This window comes from Dendroctonus ponderosae, unplaced genomic scaffold, assembly GCF_020466585.1.
Source record: "Dendroctonus ponderosae isolate FM_Combo_2020 unplaced genomic scaffold, Dpon_F_20191213v2 Dpon_F_20191213_37, whole genome shotgun sequence".
Taxonomy (NCBI): Eukaryota; Metazoa; Arthropoda; class Insecta; order Coleoptera; family Curculionidae; genus Dendroctonus; species Dendroctonus ponderosae.
Window position 1 is genome coordinate 1 of NW_026018580.1, and position 21,072 is coordinate 21,072.

At 33.5% G+C, this 21,072-nt stretch overlaps 2 protein-coding genes across 5 annotated transcripts in view; one reads left to right on the plus strand and one right to left on the minus strand.

Annotated features, from left to right (window-relative positions):
* Positions 1–22: 22 nt before the first annotated feature.
* Positions 23–1,129, minus strand: LOC125502380 (uridine-cytidine kinase-like). The gene is made up of 2 exons (XM_048665446.1): positions 896–1,129; positions 23–839 (listed from the first exon to the last, which is right to left on the minus strand). The coding sequence occupies exons 1-2, from the start codon at positions 992–994 to the stop codon at positions 579–581; spliced, it is 360 nt and encodes a 119-aa protein (XP_048521403.1). The 5' UTR covers positions 995–1,129; the 3' UTR covers positions 23–578.
* A 236-nt stretch (positions 1,130–1,365) lies between these two features.
* Positions 1,366–21,072, plus strand: part of LOC125502301 — a 31,627-nt gene continuing 11,920 nt past the window's right edge. Inside the window, exons 1-9 of one of the 4 annotated variants that reach the window (XM_048665441.1) lie at positions 1,366–1,994; positions 9,851–10,169; positions 12,775–12,973; positions 13,220–13,413; positions 13,541–13,648; positions 14,504–14,768; positions 14,826–15,017; positions 15,079–16,084; positions 20,270–20,461. In XM_048665441.1, coding sequence (XP_048521398.1) covers positions 1,887–1,994; positions 9,851–10,169; positions 12,775–12,973; positions 13,220–13,413; positions 13,541–13,648; positions 14,504–14,768; positions 14,826–15,017; positions 15,079–16,084; positions 20,270–20,461 — 2,583 coding nt within the window. In that variant the 5' untranslated portion in view covers positions 1,366–1,886. Of the gene's footprint in view, positions 1,995–6,460; positions 6,747–9,850; positions 10,170–12,774; positions 12,974–13,219; positions 13,414–13,540; positions 13,649–14,503; positions 14,769–14,825; positions 15,018–15,078; positions 16,085–20,269; positions 20,462–21,072 lie in introns of those variants that run through there. The other 3 variants (XM_048665445.1, XM_048665442.1, XM_048665443.1) reach the window with 3 other exon arrangements.

Genomic DNA, 21,072 nt, shown 5'->3' on the forward strand with positions numbered 1-21,072 from the left:
AGCAACAACTTAAGCAAACATACCGTAATCTCTTTTTGGTTAACTGAGGCTGACTAGTCGAACCTTAATATAAGTATTTGAGTCTTAATGCTTGAAATTTTCCATATGCTTTCTGCATGGTGCACCGCTTCTTTTTCACACTTCAAACAATTTCACAATATAAAGCTAACGTTCACGACTGTGATTTTAAAAGTTTCTGATTTTCTTTCCTGCCAACGTGCATGTATTGTTTTATTTCTGTGATAAAAAAAATCAATTTGCTTGTTTTCGTTTTATCTTCCTAATAATAATCGCTGAATGCAAACAATATACTTCTATAGAATGTTGACTTGAAAAACTCACAATTGAGGAAAGTTATGAACTTCGTACAAATATGAAACTGAATACGAAAAAACTAACCGTGAAAGGTATGAATTTAAATTCCAGTGTCGTAAAACGTTCAGGGTGTTCAGCTGATCTTTAGTGTGAAATAGCAAATGGGTGTTATTGAAATGTGTATATTTAAATAAATACAGCACTATTTATAGAATTAGGCTGGAATATCTATGATTGCTATACATAGAGTAAAAGGTGGTTACTTACAAAGCATGGTTCTTGTAGTCGTATGTAGGAATGGTAACTATTTTTCCAGCCAATATATCATTCAATGTGGTCTTCATCAAGGTTTCATCAAAAGCATCTGGATGATCAAAGTTGAATTGACCTTTGGCAGCCTTGGCGATTTCAGAGGGAGTTAAATCTCGGTAGAAACTGTCCTGGGCTATGCAGACAACTTGTCTCTGCTTGTTGTCGATTTCGGCCTGCCCCAATTTCTCCATAATGCGTTTGCAGACCGTGCTCTAATTGTGAGATTCATGAATAGAGAGGTAAAACATTTGGGAAAACATGCACTTACCTTGCCGCTAGCAGTTCCACCAGCTACCCCAATCAGAAATGGCGATTTTCCTTCGGGGGCGCTCATTTTTCTGTTGCCATTCAATCGAGTATCACTCATTTTTAACTATTTTTAGATCGCTAATCGATACCTTAACTCTGACCTTAGTACATTTGCTAAGAAAATTGAGCGTGAGGTTAGGTTCAATTTAGACGCAGTAGTGTTAACTGGTGTTAACCTACAATTTCAAACATAATCATTTCTTCGTCTAGTATACCGGAATAGAAGAGGACGACAGTAGCTGTGGATGGAAGAAGTAAAGCAGATTAGCAAAAATAAAGCAAAAATAAATTACCGTTAAAAGAAAATCAAAGATTTTGGATAATAAAAACTGAAAATAAAAAATATGTGCATTTTTCTGTGAAAAAAGCATGTAATTATTTCTTCTCTCCGAATCTGTCAGGTCCTGATTTTTGATGTGATCGTGATCAGTTTGTTTGTATGTGGTTTGTTTATGTCGACTGTCAGATTAGCTTTTAAAAAATCAATTAAATTTACATACGAAATTGGAGGTACAATTCGATAATTCGAATGTAGTTTTCGGTTCATGTAACGAGTGTTTAGTGTTAGTCTTCACGTGCATCACATACGAGTTCGGCCACTGATCGGTATGTTGAATAATAATTGGTATTCAGCGAATGTAGGAAAACATACACATAGTTTTAGTGATCTGATTTTAACGTAATAGAGAAAGCTTTAGCAGGTTTCCATTAATTAATATGATTTTATAACAGCAATTGTGTTGAAGATCTTTACAGGGAGTTTATCTCGTTATTCGCCATATCATTTCTATAGTTCTGATAAAGCTGATAACCTGCTATCAAAAGTGTTAAAATGTTTATTGATCTAAGCTCTTTCTAACTGCTCTGTTTTCTTAATTCTCATCCTACCTGGGCCACTAATAATTAGATTTTTTAACTGTGCACAAGTGTAGTGTAGTGTCGCGTAGACTATGGCTGCTGTAAGTTCAAACAGTATCAATACAAACAGTGGAAATTACACACCGCAATGGAAAAAGGACCTTATAGCCAGGTTGAAGACTCAAAACAGGCAGAGTGAGGTGAGTAACAGATTTAATTACTTTATAATTTTAAAGGGCTTATTGGGAGTTTAATGCGTATTTCAAGGGTGTAAAAATATGTTATACACAAAAAGTGACAGTGTTTTATTTGTTTTTGCTCGAAATTCTGTACACAGCTCTCCTGCCTTAGATTTTTTTATTGCCTACGTTTTTGCCTAAGCTAACGCCTTGTTTTCGTGTGTATGCCTGTTTTATTTGCTGACTTATTATTTATCATTGAATTGTATCAAGAAATAAATCGATAAAAGCACTAAGCAATTAATTTACCATTGTAATTCTCCYACGAGTTAAGTATTGGAATTTGAAGTACCTACATTTGAATTATAGTGTATTATTTACTCCAGATCAATGCATACCTATTACTTAGTTATTTATTAGAGCATACTTGATGGRAAAAMTTTCAAGKTTAAAGGTCGGGGCTCTTTAAAATTGTTAAATGGCTAATGTGAAAGTTTGGAACTGCTTCAACAGGAAGCAATGATGATTCAAAAAGTGTGCGAAGCAAAAAATAAATGTACAATTTTTCATTTTTTACTAATCGTTATTATAAATAAACAATATATTCATTTAAAAATTGTGTTAACTTACTTTGACTACCGTCTAAACTTTATAATATAGTTCATATTTGCCAAGTTCAGTAGGTACTTACTTATACTAATAAATAAGTTTGTTTAAAACCCTGTATTTTACTTTTAACTATTGTAGAACTACATGAAATTTTCATTAGATGTGATTACATCTAGCTAAACGTATTAGAAACTGCTGAATCTGTCCTRTTCTATTTTATTAAAAGGGAACAAACTTGTGTGCATTMAGAAAAAAAAWTCGAAGATTGCCATAGTCATGAATAGAATATCAAAACTTCTTGTAACTGGAACATTTTTCGAGCTTTTAGACTGTCGAAAAAAAATATTTCTTCCTGTTGCTTCGCTTCTTCAGGTGAGGTTTGCTCAGCGCAGCAACCTCCTCTGAAGATGCAAGCCACTCGTTTTTGCGAAACGTTAGGAAGAAATTATTTTCCACAATGGTCTAACTTTTCTTTGCCTCGGTGGTGCATAGGTGGAAGTACAAACGAAACAAATTACCACGTCGTCTTGATAAGTTATCTCCTGGTCGTACCTATTTCTGGGATGGAGTTTTGGTGGAGAAATTGTTATGCTATGACATCTTCACATGGATAGCTCAGTTAAGTGACTAATATATCAAAAAAGATCCCTAAATCCGGTTGTAAATCAATAAAAGCTGTTGCAATAAGTTGTTAATGTGGTTCCAAAGTAAGTTAGGCCAATATTTTTACTTGTAATTCGTCCAAACTTTTTATTATTAAGTAACATGTTTAATCTCAAGAAGCAATTCAAAATTTCATGGAAACTTTAAAACAGCTACTTCATGCGATAAATGGCAAATATCGAAATTAATAGATTCATCAGTAAATAAAGGCTTTGGGTGATCTATTTGATCAAACATGCAATATTTATTTTGGGATTCGAATATATTCTAATCAAACTTACTCAAAGTCATGATGTACCTATAACTTTTCCATAGGCAATTTCAGTCGAAAAAAGACATTTTAGTACTTACGTAAGGCTTAAGTAAGGATAAGATTTAATGTTAATCCATTAGTTTCTCGATTGGACGTAAATAGAAAGGTTTGTTGTAGGACGTTAATTGCCGGTGTAAAAGTTTACAAAACTACTTTCATTATCATTTTTATTACGAGCATTTACTAGCATTCACTTATTCAATTTTTATATTTGGACCATATAAGTGATCCGAAAACAATGATAATGCCTTGTCCCACCTACAATGTTCATAATTTACCAAGCGTGGGATTATGCTAGAAGCCTGTGATATTTTATCCAAATTATAATCGCTTTTTTAAGTTTACTCATATCATGCATGCATCTTCACTTTTATGTAAGTAGAAATGTATGTTAACTGATAAAATTCTAATTTCAATAAGTGAAATACATGTGTTTTTGCTATTGCAACGCCATTAAATTTTGCGAATACAATATTGCATTCCTATTAATAAATGCCTCAAGTTGCCAATATGGACATTGTAGAATGTTCGCAAAGACCCACTTTCAGAAAATTTCACTTACGCGATTACATAAGCGTTTGTTTTGGATTAAGTGCTTAATCTTTGCGATGTAGGTGTTATTTATTGAAATTGAACGAGCTTTATTATCTCTCCGAATGGATCAAGAAAATAATATAACGACTTTTAACATCATGTTATTTTTTCAATAGGTTTTCGTTTTAAAATCGAATCGTGTTAATACATGACACTGTAGAGATGTTTCTCCACTCGATAATATATATTTTTTGTATTTATTAGCTTACTGATTATTTAGTTTTATTCGACACTTTTTAGTTGTTGTATTTGCTCCTCCATAATCTTCAACATCTTTATTGTTTTCAAGTAACAAACGCAATACCTACTTTAGAAAAGAAAAAGGTGTTTTCTGTTTTTCAAAAAGTTTGAAGATGGGCACAGGTTGAACAAATTTGTAGATTGAGTTATTTTGTTTAAGTATCACATAATTTTTTTAAATCGAACTTTCTGGATCTAAGTAACAATGTTAAGTAAGAAATGATGGATAATTTTAAACCAATAGCAATATCCTAGTCTGTAAAGATTATTTGAAAATGTTGCTTACTTAATAAGTTTTACACAGTTCTTAACTATTTTTAAGCATAGAGCGCACTCATATAATTATTAGTACATTTGAAATTGCCAGTTCAGTTCTAAATACTGGTACACTCTGTATAAAATAATTGAATCTGCTTGCACAAAGGAAGAAATGAAATATTTGTAACCTTCGGCTATTGTCCCAATTTGACGAATTAACAGTAAGATTTTAAAAAGGTTTTAGCGATGGTTGTTATTTATAAAAAAGCAAATAAGAAAATGCAAATCGACATTTGTAAAATCGATTTAAGGCAGCTGATTTTGCCGATGAAAACAGGTTTGCATACCATACAAATATGTTATTAATTTAATATTAATTACCAATTGCAATCCCTGCTGCCGACTTTCTTCTTATACTCTCTGACCATGAAGCCGCAGTTGAAAATACGAATATTAATTGAAGACCAAGGAAAATAATCTCGCTTTAGTTATGCCAAGATTACTATTAGCAGAAAAATCACCTGGAGAATGATGCAAAAATGTATTACAAATAACAGTAATAAAAATGGTTTGAAATGGTTAGCTACTGGTAAGTAGGTATGTGGTAAAACAAGGGTGTAACAACTAGTTTATTCAATGTATGTATTATAAGAGATGCAAACAGCTTTTAATAAGATGTAAAATAAATTCAATGTGAAATGGAATCAAAGATTTTTCTTTGTGTAGGTACTTCAAATTGTCAGTGTTGAAGATACTGGACGAAAATCATTTTAAAACTTGCTCCTCGACTTGCAGCGAAAATACTCTTACTACTAACTTAGTTTGTATGCAGACTGATAAGTTTAATTCTACAGTATCATTTCCTTTTTTTGTCTGGTACTATTAATAAATAATGCAGGTAATTGAACGTTAATAAATTTGGTTCCTTGACATCCAAAAACCAGTTTTGTTTATTCCAGTTAATTTATTTACTAAAAGGAATTCAGCAAGGTTTGATGATGCGTTCATCAACCTGATAATCAACGCGACAACAACTGCTGATGCACTAGCCAATGATGCCAAGATTAGTGCTTTTACACAATAAAAAACTGCACAAGTTTTGAAAAAAGTAATAGTTTATAAACCTAACAATCTTTAAGGCAATTTCAACTCATTGCGATAACTGATCCTTAACAATAAGCTATTTAATGTAAACCGGAAGTGATACAATTGATTCATTATAGTTTATAATTCAACTCGTTAAACATAAAACAGATTTTTGTTCATACTGAACTGATAGATGAATTTAGGGCGCTTTAAAGCAACTACCTCTGATGATGCCAACATCTAATACTGAAGAAATGTCAGGAAGGAATTGAATTAATACAACTGGGATCATAGCGATTGTATACATATATTTTTATGTTTAATAAGTTTTTCTGGTGAAGAATTACTTTGGAAGTACCAATCCTATATTTGTATTCCTATATAAAAGACAGTATATGCTTGGATGGTACAACATACAACGTTCAAATATTGAACAGTACTTACTCAGAAAACGCTTGATCGTTATGGTTTAGGAAAATGAAAAGAAAATTGTAAGAATGGGCTCGAAAGTTTGTTAATTTCTAGCAAGTATACTTTTCTGCCATGTAGCAAGGTGGCCTGATATAAAACCTTAATGTGAGAATAGCTATAAACTGGAATGTAATAGGCAAGTATGTTTTTGTTACTAATCCAGCCAAACGACGTCGTTAGATAAAAATTGGTTTCCCATAAAACATAAGTACCGCTATCACTAAAACACAGTAGAATAAACTCGACAACATTGGCTAGCGTTTGCGGTCATCCGAAGCAGAACCCAGTTCAGTTTTCCGGAGAACCAGCCAACCAAACTGGTACCCGAACCACTGGAGGTACGCGGTAACCGAGTCGTACACTTGATCACATTTTTCGTTGTCTCTCCGCGTTTGGACAGTCTCTAGTCGGTTTGTGAACTGTTTTTTTTGTCCAAAAAACGGCATGTGAGGGTGTTTGCGGGTGAAGTTTGGATACATGATACCTGCCTATTTTTATTTGGATTATTGATTTTTGGAGACTATACCGAAATGGTTCAGGTAGGATTTTTTGAATTTCCGTTTGATCATCAAGCAATACTTTAGTTCGGTGCTGATTAGTGGCAATGGTAAAAAAAATTGATTAAAAAGTTTTCTGATTTTTATATTTTTTATTCGACATGTTTTCAGGCGATTTAATATAGAAATTTAGCAATGTTTGTTGTTTAATAACAGATCTGATTAATTGCTCATTACTCGAGTATCATGCAACTAAAAAAACTCGCAAAAATTGAATTAACACTGTTCAAATTCCAACTTTTTCCTATCAGCTATGAATCATTGATGATTTCGAAAGTCATGTAATATTTCCCCCTAAGGCAACATAAGCTGATGGATTTTTCGTGTATCGATTTTCCACCCAATGAAGCAAATCTTTTATCAGAGCAACGACATTTTGGTCTAAAATGTCGTTGCTCAGATAAAAGTTATTGGAATAACCTAGAATATAACCAAGCTAAATAAATATGGTACATTTATCAATTATCACAGGAAGCTTCCATTCAATTGCATGCATAATGATACTGGAAGTGCTGGTTCTGTGAGTAGGAAATGGTAATTCGAACAACTTTTATTACTCATTAGGTACTTATTTTTACAATTTTTTCTCTTCAACTGTTTTTAATCTTAGCTGTTTTAATTATTTTATACGAGCACTGTTTGGAAACTTACTCTCATTTCTGCTGAGGCATTATTTCAGCCATTGTTAAAAATTGTTTTTAATAATTTCAACCGCGACTTGCATTTAACAACTGTTAAGTAGTAAAAAAATATTTTGAATTTAATTTTCAATGGTCCAATTTCCAATCTTAAATGAATATGTTAAAGTACTTATTCTATTTCTAGATAATTCAATCATTTAATTTGTCTTTCTTTTTTTATTTCATTTAGTCATATTTTCTTCTAGTCTTTCACAATATTATTTATTTGTTATGTTTATATATAAATAAAACTTTTCTTTTTCTTTATGTTAAGTTCAATATCCAAAAATGCTGATACAGGATGATTCTGGAGGTAATAGACAAGTTTTACAGATACTTATGTGTAGGCAATTAAAGTCAAATTTTTAGTAGTTTCAAAGATATTTTGATTTATTGTAATTAAGAAACTAACAAAAAAGTCTAGAAGGATGCGGTGATCTCGGTGGAAAAGAGAAAAATGAGGCGCAAGATAATACGCGGTCAAATTTCCAAAGGAACTTGGTCTAATAATTCTTTCAAACGATTTAAATAAAATCATAAACCGACGTTGAAAATTTTGTTTTTTGGGATTTTCTGTCGATCTTTGATGATTTTTGTGACAATTGTTAATTCGATCTCGAATTTAGTGAGCTTAGTCTTTATATAAAATGCATTGATGCAATCTTCTGTTTTCAGTGGAATTTCTTCCTAGGATATTTTGAAACCCCAGAAGTTGTGTAAATTCCGAAATCTCACTGATCATTCGCCATGAGAAATATTTGTTCGGAAAGCTTTGGAATTGCCTAATTATAAATCGATTAAAATACATTATTTTTAATACCACGAAAATTATTCTTCAGGTATTTAACCTGAATGCTTCATATTTATTTCTCATTATTTACTTTCACCTCAATTTTAAACAACGACAAGATTACAGCCAGGAAAGTAAACCGTCGTTGCAGAAACCATAAAAATGAAAATTGAAGAATGGACATGACGGTTCGGTTGTTTCGTTGAATACATTTGTCATCAATAAGATGCGTATTTGAATGTAAATATTTTGAATTTCACCTTTACTTTTACTACAACATGAATTTCAAATTAAAAAATGTCTTTAAACGACCAATTGTATTTTACAATTGCGTGTAACTATTTATTGTTATTACCCGCCGTCATGTTCATTTTTCTATAGCATCGACCTCATATTGAGTTCAGGAAACGTTCAAATGTAAAAGTGGCTTTATCACGTAATAATAGCATATCATTATGCACTTTGAATAATAATTACCCATTTGTTTGCAGTCCTTGAAAGGTCGACTGTCGCCGGTTCATAAATTGTAAAAATCGGTATATAAGTCGGCGAAGTAACTAAAGCAATAAATAATTACATTGTTATTAGTTGCGCTAAATGGAACTGGGTAAAAGCTTAATTACATCTTCAATCAGCATCATATTGTCGAGGGATATGGATTTTTTGCATCATAAAGATTTTACAGCTATTTCCAGAGCTGTTTTGTCACTGTTTCTAAAGATGTAAAACCCGAAAGTTTCAGAAAAGCCGTGGAGAAATGTTTACCAAGTTTGATCGATTCCAACCCGAATTTCTCTTAGTTGTTTGCAATTGAGCAAAGCGAAATTTTAACTTTTCTACTGATTTGCACACCTACAGTGAATTTAATGCTATTAATTAACAAATTAAAAATCCAATAAAATGCCGCAATTTTAACGCATAGATTAAATATCGGCAAACCAATTTGGACAATTTTTTTATCCAATCATGATATCCATCCAATATTCTTGGACAGCATTTCAGTTATAAGCTATGTAACAAACACATTGTGCAGGATGCTTAAACAATGTCTAGTTTTCTTGGTCAAAGTTAAAATCCTGCTGCTGGCGATATATTATAATATCAGGAAAATACAGTGCGGTCGTTCAGCTTTGTTCAATTCTCTAAGGAATTGCGCTTCCCATTACTCGTGTTTAATCGTGCCAACTCAATACCTTTCCAAAAAAAAACTAATTAAAATCACTATTTTTTGAAGCTTGGTGCTTTGACACCAAGCTGTTCTGTTACATTTCTTAGTTTCTTCCAAGGATGAATTACATTTGCGAAATACTAACACGAAATATCTATTATGAGTGAAATCACTTTAAGCAGCGGTTCGTCAATTAGACATTTCTAACTGTTTCAAAAAGAATTAATCTATGTCTAAACAAGGGCACGCTATATAAAAATATGATTTCATTCTTAACGTTCTAAAGTCTGATGCTTCACTGGTTTTGGTACGGTCATAAAGCACATCTGACACCGGTTGTACCGTATTGTAGCTATGTCGATGAGTTAATTATTTCCGTTTGTTTTTACATTAAATTTACATTAAGTCAGACCAGATAGTTGACTTGAGAGAGATCATTTTGTTGCAGGAACGCCTTTGGACCGAACATCACCCGCCTCATCATCACTCTGCAAGGACAGATTTGGTTTGTTCAATGTCGCCGGAAAATGGCTTTGGCAAAGATCTGGATTCGGCAGGATCCTCGGACTCGGAGGATCTTCACTATGGTCCCGGCATAGTGAATCGCTTGCGAAATAAATACCTGAGTCTGGCTCTAAGGGAAAGCAACGCTAGACCCACTATTTTGAGGAAAGCCACCAGTTTGGAGAATCTTCTTGATGATGATGGCGACCGCGAAAGTGAAAAAGAGGAGTTGTTTACCCGTCGGAGTGGTGGCAATGAAGGAAGTAAGTGAAGCTCAATAGATAAATGCCTGGTTAATATTGTTCAAGTATTGATACTGATCTCCCATGTATGTTTTTTTATTCGATGGAAATGAAGGAGAATGTCTGATATGAGCACATTATCTGAACACTGATAATTCTTTCATCTGATGTGAAACTTAGTTTTTTGTTAGTCGAATTCCTGTTTAACATGAAAAAAGAAACTCAAGTGCCTCGAATTCCACATCATTTCATCGCAAGTGGCGAATGGAAATAGCAGAAAATACTGGCCCAATTGCAGTTTAAAATTTTTACCGAAGAGATCCGCTCTCATCTGAATTCAAACACCCTGTATACGCATACCGGCGAACCTCTTGGGCTATTGAGCCAAAAAGCACGCATGTAAAATTTCGATTTTTGACCGAAAATTTCACATGTTCGATACCGGTTTAACATTTTGTAAAAAACAATCAAATACTCTAAAATGCATTAAAGTTTTTTCATTTTCAACGCAAGCAAGCGAAGGATTCAACAAGATTCCGAATAAATACGTTAGACAATTCTGATTGGAACCGAAAACACTGGCCTATTTTGCGCGGTTTAGATCTTTAACCGACGGTATTCACTCTATTCTAAACCCAAACACCCTGTATATGCGTCGTTGAGACCTTTTTAATTCTTATACTATACATTGTATACAATAGAATATAAATATTTCAGTTGTTACCAGTTTAATATTTTTTCGAAAAAAACCCCATTCAAATTTTCATAGCAGGAAAGCGATAGTCCCAAATATACACTTTAGACCTAAATAAACGGAAATGTTGGCCTGTTGGCAGTTTCGATCCTTAATCGACCATATCCATTCTATTCTGAGCTCAAACACTCTATATAAGTTGCATATTGATAATTTTTCTCGGTCGAATACAATCCATTGAGCTGAAAAAGCACACAAGAAAAAGTTCCATTTTTGGCCAAAAAGTTTACGAATTACCTACCGGTTAAGCATGGTTTTCTAAAAAAATGAGATGTCTGGAATTTTACATATTTTCTTCTTGGCAAGATCATGAGGAGTAACGAGGTATAGGCCATAAGTATCTGATCCGAAAAAAAATAGATATTTTTTCAATTTAATAATTAGCAAATATTAGAATTTTTTTTTAGCAGTTCCGATTTTCGCTCAATTCTGAAGGCAACCACCCTGTATATGTCTACTGACTAGCTTATTATGACGAAACCTAGTCATTGAGCCAAAAAAGACGCGCTCAAAAGTTGGTCTGTTTTTTCCACAAAACTTAAATCGAAAATGCCTCAAATTCTGTACAATTTTTCCTTATAGAAGCGTAGAAAGAATCGGGATCATTGAAATACACTTTAGAACTCTGTGAACCGAAATGCCCCAAAACTCATTTTGAGAATACTTGGATTTTCCTGAACTCAAACTCACTGAAAACTGTCTCAAGTTGACCACAATTGTACTTTGTTTCATAAATATTATTAATCCCTGTTTGAAAATGGTTTCTTCTTTCTTATTCTCATTGATTCTTCTTCAGACTGTCGTAGTGCTAATCCGTCGCTTTTTATGCGGCCTGGACGTGGGCTAAACAAGCTCAATTGGAAATATGTTTCATTTTATTAAATGTTGCTTATTTATTAGTTCATATTATGCTAGTACCTATACAAAATATACGCAAGACATAAACTGGAACAAAGAAACGTATTAAAAACAAGAAGACTAGGAAATACATTTGGTCAACTGCTTTTTATGTAGATGTTTCTTATTTATTATTCTAGATACTCTACTTGATGTTGTTTGTGGTTTTTCTAAATGATTATTCAATTGATTTCGTTTTTTTTTTATTTTCAAAGTTGCTCAAATTCTTACCTTTTCAAAACGTCTCCCGCTGTTTTGTTTTTATCAAGTTTTTCTACACGTCCTGGCTTCTTGCGGTTTGGTCTTATGTCCACGTGAATTGTACAGAAAATGGATAAAATGTTTCGAGAACAATTTTTTTATTGGTAGGTATTAGCTCTTTCCTTCACAACTACTTACCAACTGTAGACCGCTTAAGCCCTTGTTTTCATGTTCTAAGTTATAAGTCTATGCATACAGGATGTTTGCAATCGATGGTAAAAATATAATTTTGTATTAAAAAGATAAACAATATTATCATAAAATAATCGACTGTTCTAAGAAAATATATGTTACGTACTTTATCTATAAATATTAAGTACCTAGTTTTATCTTAATTAATTAATAAAAATAAAATTAATATTCTAACTAAAAGTGAATTGAAAGCTTATGAATTATCATTGATAAGAACTAAAAAAAGAAAATATGAGTTGTCGCTCGCAAGTTTCGCTGTGCTCGCTTGGTATTTTTATTTGGGATAAAAATTGATCTTTGTTTTCAATCTGTACTCTATACACCGGCTCAGCTGAATAGGAGGAAGAAAGATAAGCAAACAAAATTTTCGGTAAATCGACAAAAATGGACTTATTCGAACATCTCCATTAGTGTGGTCTACTCCAGCGATTTGCAAACATATTTTACCTCCAAAGCTGAACATTTTGAGGCAAAACATTGTGTTGTTAATGTTTTTTTCCTGAAAATGTGCAATCTTTACAGGCAATCGATACAGATCAGCCACTCGTCGCCAAGAAATGAAACGAGCTCGTTCAGTTGAAGTCATATCGCGAACTAATCATTACGATGAAGAACTGTCTATGACATCAGTTACAACGAAGATCAACAACAGACAGTCACTTCATGAAGATATGCTCAATGTAAAAAATGAAGAAATGGCTGTTTTAATAGAAGATGCCAGGTAAAAATTGAGTCGCGCAATTTCGGGTCTAAAAGAAATATTTTGTGAATACTTTAACAAAACTTAAACATTAAATACTGAATTAATTTGTATTCACTTAAAGCACAGAGTAATTTTTATTCCTGCTTAATATATCGTGGATTTAAATTAAATCGGTCACCAAAACAAGAGCGTTTTTTAAATATTTCCAGAAAAAAATTACTTGCGTGTAAGTTTAGGTGTTACGAAATTAAACTTTGTTTACAGGCCATACAAAAAATCAGTAGCAATTGAAAACAACATCGAAGAGACCGATAAATACAGCCGAAGAATAAACAGGCCGAAACGGATTCCTCCATTACTCAACGAGCGAGAAAAGCCGCCGGTTGATGTGGTCAAACATGCCAAGATGATTTTCGAGAAACGACCGGAAACACGAACCAAGAAACCTCATCATACTGGTAAGAGGCTTTAGTTAAAATAGGGTCTTGTCTTAGAGCGAATTGCTGTTATAGAACGACTTCAGCAGGGAGTTGATGTAGAGCGCTTGCATCGAATGCTGTAACAAGTTTCTTATTATACTTTCAGGCGAAGTTGCAGCTAAAGTTAACAGTTTTAACAGCATGATCGTTAAAACTAAATTAGCTGCAAAACCTCCATGGAAATCTGTAAAACTTGTAAAGCCTCTACCAAACGGTAAAAGTCAATCAGTACATACGTGTTGATTAATCGCATTACTAACATTCGTTTATAATTTCTGTCCGATTTAATTCTAGAGTTTGTTTAATTATCACTGCTTCTAATTGATAATAGCAAAGTAACACGTTGGTCGTTGGTGCACGATCGTTCGGTGTGGATCTGTGTTGTGTCCTGCCTTCTTTGTTTAGTTTTACATTTTTTTCTCTCCACTGTCTCAAAATATGTAAAATCTATAAAGTATCAAGACCAGAAATTTTTGTTTGGATTAATCACATTGTCAAACATAAATAAGCAGCAGACTAAATTATCAGAAACCTTTATCTGAGCACAACAATATTATTACTGCATCAAATATATAGTAAATGTAGAAAATGGATGATCTTTTTATTCGAATATTGTCGCAGTTTATCGGGTTTAACGCCCCTTGAAATATGTATTTTATCTCATAGATATGTGGTTTTAATAAAGAAAATTATCAAAACCCCAAAAGGCCGCAGAAGTTAGTTTTAATCACAGAGCACTTAAGCTTGTATCTCTTAGAGTATTGCCAGTTGAATATTGCGTACCACAAATTACTTTCCAGCCAAAGCGTTTGTTTAATTTTAAAAACTCGTTACTGTTAGATTATTTTTACACCCATGGTTTAAAAAAGTACACTGAAATGGCTTAAAGTTTCAAAATTTGGATTTTATTGTGTAATCAACTGAATCTGAACTCTTGATTATTGATATTTACTACCCAACTTTACCAGAGCTTAGAAAGCAAACAATCGTCACTAACTAGGCACTGGGCATTGTAAAACAAATTCGTTTATTAACAGCTCGAAATTTACGATAAATACTCTCTTTGTAGGCGACGTGGCTGCCAAAGTAGATAGTTTCAACGATATCATAGTTAAGACAAAAGTAGCTTTGAAGTCGACGAAACCAACGATAAAATCCACAAAACCAGTACTAAATGATAGATGTAAAAGTAATACTCATCACGTTCGGCCGGTGGCCAAACCAGTAATTTTAAGCGAAGAAATGTTAAAGCCCAAAACCCTGAATCTTAGTTCTCCCAGGCAGGAGAAAAAAGGGTTTAACAGTTTGCCTAGTCCCATTCCTGATGTTTCCAGGTAATTCAACTGAATTTTTCCGTGTAGGTTTTTGCATTGCTGAAATACCTGTTGCAGAGTCGACATCAAAAGTGCTGATGGAAGTGATTCAAGAAGCTCAAATTTACTATGTGAAACACCCGATTTAATATTAACCTCAAGTCCTTTGCCAAAAATTACCTCTCCCACTTACCGCAGAAGAAGCACCGAGAATTTCATCAAGGAGGAGCGGAAACGGTCTGCTCAGAACCACCCCGAAGCCACAAACACGTGAGTTGAAGTACAAAATCAGCCCCTATTCGACAGTCACAGGAATCATAAACATTTTCAGGCATATCATCAGTCCAGTTCACAGTCCTTCAAAGCCCACTTCATTAGTTTTCAACCGGGACGAGTCGGATACATTTGGGATAAAAATGATTTCTCCTATCTCACAAAGCAACATCACCAAGAGCTCAGCCACATCAGTCTATAACTTTATGAACGCACAAGTTGATCAGAGACACTTACCTTCCACTGTAAAGCAGAATAGGAGTCCGATTTCAGAACCACCCAAAAGCGAATATAATGGTTTCGGTACCAGTAAAATTAAAATGGGCTTATCTGCATTTGAAATGGAAAAAAACCTGAAAAATTCTGCAAAATCGGGTATAGAAAATGGTGCTCAAGAACTAGTGGAGGATTCAGTGGAACATCGTAGTGAAAGCCTTGAAAATATCAGTGATTTGGAGCCTAGTCGGAGCAGAAGTGCAGACAATTCTAGAGTTCAAGGGGATGTGGTTGAGTTTGAAAAAACTGACAATCACAAAAGCAAGCACAACTTAGGCAAAAGCGTCGGCAAGACGAGCAGTATTTTCGAAAACCTTGGCAAAAGCAATAAAACTGCTCCAAGCTGGTTTGAACCATCTTACAAGCTGAACAAGACGCCGAACATCTCAAGTGGCACCGATTCATCGCAAAATTACACAGAAGAATCGGAGCAAGTGGAAACCACTGATAAGCCTAAGCAGGAAGTTGAATCACTCGATGTTGTGGGATCCGGAAATCTGCCTGACACCCGAATGAAAAAAAGTGACGAGGAAGTGAGCAAAACCAAAGTAGATCTCGTGAAATTATCCGAAACTGTTAAGAGTGTGCAAAGTGCCAGTAACAAAAACAGTGCAGTGACATCCGAAATTAGTGATAATAAACCGATCAAAATAGTGCTGCCTAAGAAACCAAAGCCCAGGAAAGAAGAAGCAACTAGTGCAGTATTTAACTTTACGACTAGAAAAGATGTGCCAGATTACATCTCTAATGATACGAGTCGGACCGCTAGCAGACCTGTAATTCCTAAGGTGAGTTTATAAACAACATTCTTTATTACGTAGCAAAAGTGTTCACTAAATTCAATCAGAGCTGATTACACTTCGTAAGATAATCGAATGGATACATGTTGGTCGGTACAAAATTCGTTTAAGCAATCAGGTATATTAAGTAATAGAGATTTGGTAACAACAATTGATAATTAACAAGACCAGTTTAATAAAGATAAAAAATCTTTACATTTTCAACTCCTAAGCGCGCATATTTGCCTAATGTTTTCGTAAATCGAACGCATTTGTCCACAATATGTTAATCGCTATTAAACTAAGAAATCTGGTCAACAGTAGGTAAACATTTAATGTGTTTCAACCGGCTTTAGGCGCGCTTTCTTGAGAAAGTAAGGAAATATTTGCAGAAGCACTTATTACTAATTTCTACTGATGGACAGATAACATTAAGGTCTAATTTAGTAGTTAAATTTAATTATTAAATCAATTGCCATCGATTGCTTTGGAATGTCGTTGAATAGAAATTGCTCTATAAAAGGCGTAGTAATTGTTCAGTAAATCCAGTGCAAGTAGAACGGCGACGTGGATAAGAAAATTATGCTACAGTTTTGCGTCCAAAGTCAAAGCCGATAATATTTAAGGTGACAATCGAACATATTGAGCAACATCTAATTAGTTGAATTAAGTAGGTAATTGGCCACTTATTGTGAAGTAAAGGAGTTTAACAATGAAATTCCCCATTGCAAAACACTTTAATGATCATATACGCAAAAATAGCGTAAAATTCCATTAAGTAATATTTCGAAGTTGAATTTCACTTTGCATTATTGACAATGTGAGAATGTTATAGTATAAAAGAGTTATTTTTTGATTATCTCTTAATACTAGGCTTTTAATTAATCATTATCGTTTAATCCAACTTCAATTATTTTGATAGCATTATTCCAGCTGGCGACCAACCTAGTTGTGTTCCAAAATTTGCACAGTAGATATGAATCAATCAAAAGTAAGCAAATCAATTTAATTTTCATCCAAATCTCTAATGTCCGCTTTCTTTGGATTTTGGGATTTCTATTACCATTTTCATCTAGTTTTGACCCATTTTAATATCAATATCAACATCTAAATAGGTAATTTCCGGCTGTCGCTCTCACCATCGTTGTCCCGCAAAAATAATAGAAACTTAATCCGTAAAATGGGCCGTAACGAAATTTGGAAATCCGAATTTAATTGTTTGTTTCCCCGATCGATCGACAACAACAATTCACTCGCTTGAAATATATTTACCTAATTATCTAATCTGATTTTATACTTGAACTGCCGACTATAAGTTTGTAGTAGTAATTGCTTTCACTTGGGTTTTTAGATTTTAATCAAGCCGAAACACAGCATTGTAAAAGTTTCGTTTCATTAATTTCGTTGCTGTGTTATCGCCTAGATTGTTTCGGAATGGAAAAATTGCCATTTATAAACCAGTTTTTTTTATTGTTTTGCCAATTTTTTTAAATCTATTGTTCCAAGAAAATTGAGCAACATTTGCAGCATCGTTATCGGAATTCGATTTACAATTTATTCTTTATCGTTTGGAAACCGATTAGAAATCGACCGGCGATTTTACCAAGCACTTGTTGGGTATTGTTGGTATTTTTATTTCCAGGCAATTAAATAATTTTCATTCATATTTTAATGGRTTTAGTATCATTAAAAGCGGCTTTTTGGAGAGGAAGTATAATTAATCTAAATTTGGACAACAACKAGATGTTCCATRCACATGATCAAAATGGTAGTGYGACAGTCTGTGGCCCAAAAAAGACGATCTGAGCTCTGAGCTAACGTATCAAGGAAAAAGTAAAAAATCTTTTTAAAAATGTATGTTTATTGTAATATCGGGAGAACGCTAAGATTGATTTTAATTAATCTTGAATTTGTTTCTATATAGGGCGCGCTGCACTCATTTTCATTAGGCAAGTGGTAAATTTTTTAGTGTTTTGGTACAAAAACTTGCAAAACTGTTTCGTTGGCAGGTGAAATCAGTTAATTGTTTGCTAAAAATATCGAGTCGAGTTTAATGCATCCAAAAAAAATTGTTGAAGTGCTTCCAGCTAACAAGTAAAAAGTTATAGCAATGTTTGTACCACAAAGGCACGCACGAATTTATGATTTGCTCAAAGCCGTTGGAAGCGAAAGCTTCATTAAAATCGATCGAAACATTCTTCCTATATTTCATGAAAATAAATTTTTTGGGGCATCTTTGACCAGCAATAGCAAAGGAGTGATACATTTTTCTTAACAAAAACAATCAGATTCGTCTTGTTTGGAGCCAGACATCATGTGCTTATGATACTTAAATATACACCTGGTATATTTCCTGAATGTGGTCATTATGCAAATTTAGACTATTGCCGATAGTTAAAACATTTCATATTTTTATTTATGTTGTACTCTCCAAACAGCCGTTAATTATAATTAAAAATCTATTAAAATATAACTGAAAATAATTCTTACTTTGATCCAAAACGTGTTGCAGTACCATTTTCATCATACGTACGTATGGAACACCCCGAATTTATTCAATCACTTTTTTGATTTTTGATTCTTTGGTTTTGGGCAAAATCGAAACTTTAATCGATTCATTGTTGTCGAGAGAGACACATTTATATTTTTGATTACAACCTACTTGTAAAAATAATTGAAATAAGTTTAATCTAAGTATATATATTTTTTAATTGTTATTTTCGAATGATTATGCAAGTAAGTACTTAAGTATTTTAGTTTTTGGCTCACAATGAACAATTAATAATAAACTATATTTCTCGTTTAGTTATAGGAATATCTTTTGATTTATAAATACTATAATTTAGAATACTTTAGGCCTGACTTAATGTTTCCAAAGAAAATATGGAGCGTTAGTTCTTGCTCTTATGCACCACATTGTTACTGACTAGCAGAAAAACAATTTTCCTATAGACGTTTTTTCGCAAAAGTAATAGCAACGTTGCACAGAAAATTACCAATCACCATCCACTAATAAAGTGACTAGTCAAAATATTAATGAAACACTTAGGTCTACTTGTACTTGAAAATTGTTTCACTAATTATGCTATTTACATCGCATGGTAAATATCGAGTGATATATTTCGTTCGACATTCCTAGCAATGACATTCTGCAATAATAAACTACTGTTCGTACACATTAGTCGTTAATACTGTAAAAAGGAACATGCTGTTTAACGGTAGTTTCTTACGGCATCTCAAGTCAATTAACTGAGTTAAAAGGTGCGACGCTATTGGGAACTGCTTGGTCAATGTTATCTGTTTCGTCCGTGTATTTTTTGCTTAGAGAACTAAGATAAACGCTGCATTTTGTGCATGCGTTGTTGAAGTTGAAGCCAATGATCGTCCATCTCCAACGCCACTAATTCCATGAATGAAACAGCAAAACTGTTGATCGTTACAACATACCTACTACTTGCAATATGGCAATTCTAAAAAGCACTATTACGGCTAGTTCAGAGAACAATAATGTTATTGTTTTATATTAGCCATTGTTTTGCTCAGGTGCCTAATGGATTTTGTTGCAGTTTTCAAAATAACTCATACCTTGAACCCATTCTACGAAAGAGCAATGTTACCAGTTTGTCACTAAGAATTATTCATTTTCTAGTTAACTTGAAAGTACGTAAGTTGCTTGAAATTATGGGTTTATGAACTTTCCTGTATATTGTTTTGTATTGTGAAGCAATAAAACAATAATGATAAGTTCAACTAAATTCATGTTATTACAAGACGAAGATCTACATTAAGAAAAATAAATGCCAACATTCATACTTGTTCTTCTAATGATACGCAATTAATTTGCTGAGTAGATCATAAACAGTAATTGTAAGCACTCAAGTGCAAAACAAACATTTTTGTATCTTAATTGATAACATGGTGGTCCATAGATTTATTTTAACAGTTGAATAACACAACTACTTGCGCGAGTTCATCAATTTGTTTCCGATTCTTTAGTGTAACATGGTATGTAAGTAGCTATTGCAAAGTTCGTTAGTGGCTCTTAACACGATTTTCTTTAGACACTGTTCGAAAGTTGCTCTCGAAAGTCGTTTTTATGTCATCAAGTATTTGTTTAGTTATTGACCTCGATGTCTACTAATGTGTATTGTTTGTTTGTTTTTTCAAAAATTTTGAAACATTGTTTTTTTGCAGCCGGATGAACCAGGTATTAAGCTTTTGCCCGATGCTCTTCTCACCGGCTTCCAGGACGTTTGGGAGGAAGATGAATTGATTCGTTCTTTGGAAGCGCGTCCTCCCAGTCCTTGCGACGTGACCTTCATCAACGATAACATCCTGATTGATGGAAAATCTAGTCTTATTCAAATCACCTCGAAAAGAACAAAGGTAAGTGGCTAAATGCTTATGACGAGATATATTCATACATATATCAATCCAGCGCAAGAAAGTAGATCATTCGTTTATACTGGGTTACAACAAATGAAGAATCGCACACAGAGATATGTGTGCAATTTAACTAAGAAGTAGACTTTTTGCAATACATGGAAAAATGATTGCATTCGTTTTTGGCCTGGATTCATCGTGTATATATTTTACGCACGATGGCATTTGGAATGTTTGCCGGTTACGTTTACACGATGGACATATTAAGGAGAAGCGCCTTTTGCTTGAATTTAGACAAGAAAATTTTTTACACAAACGTAAATAATTTTCTCGACGTGGAGCGTGATTGAAAGTAGAGTTTTTTAATTAATTCTGAAAAGGAAAAGTATGTTATTGCACGGTTTTACATGCAGTAAACGTGGGAAGACATTAAGTCATTGCGTGACCAAGTTTACTTATTAACCCTACTGTAGAAAACTTCACTCCTATTCAAGTTTCTTTGTTAAACCTGTTTAAACTGGGGTTCGATTTTAAAGGGTGTGTACCCTTTGTATCTTGACCCCTACAAACTAGTTGGAAGTATTAAAGAGGTGAAAAAATTGAAATGGCGCACT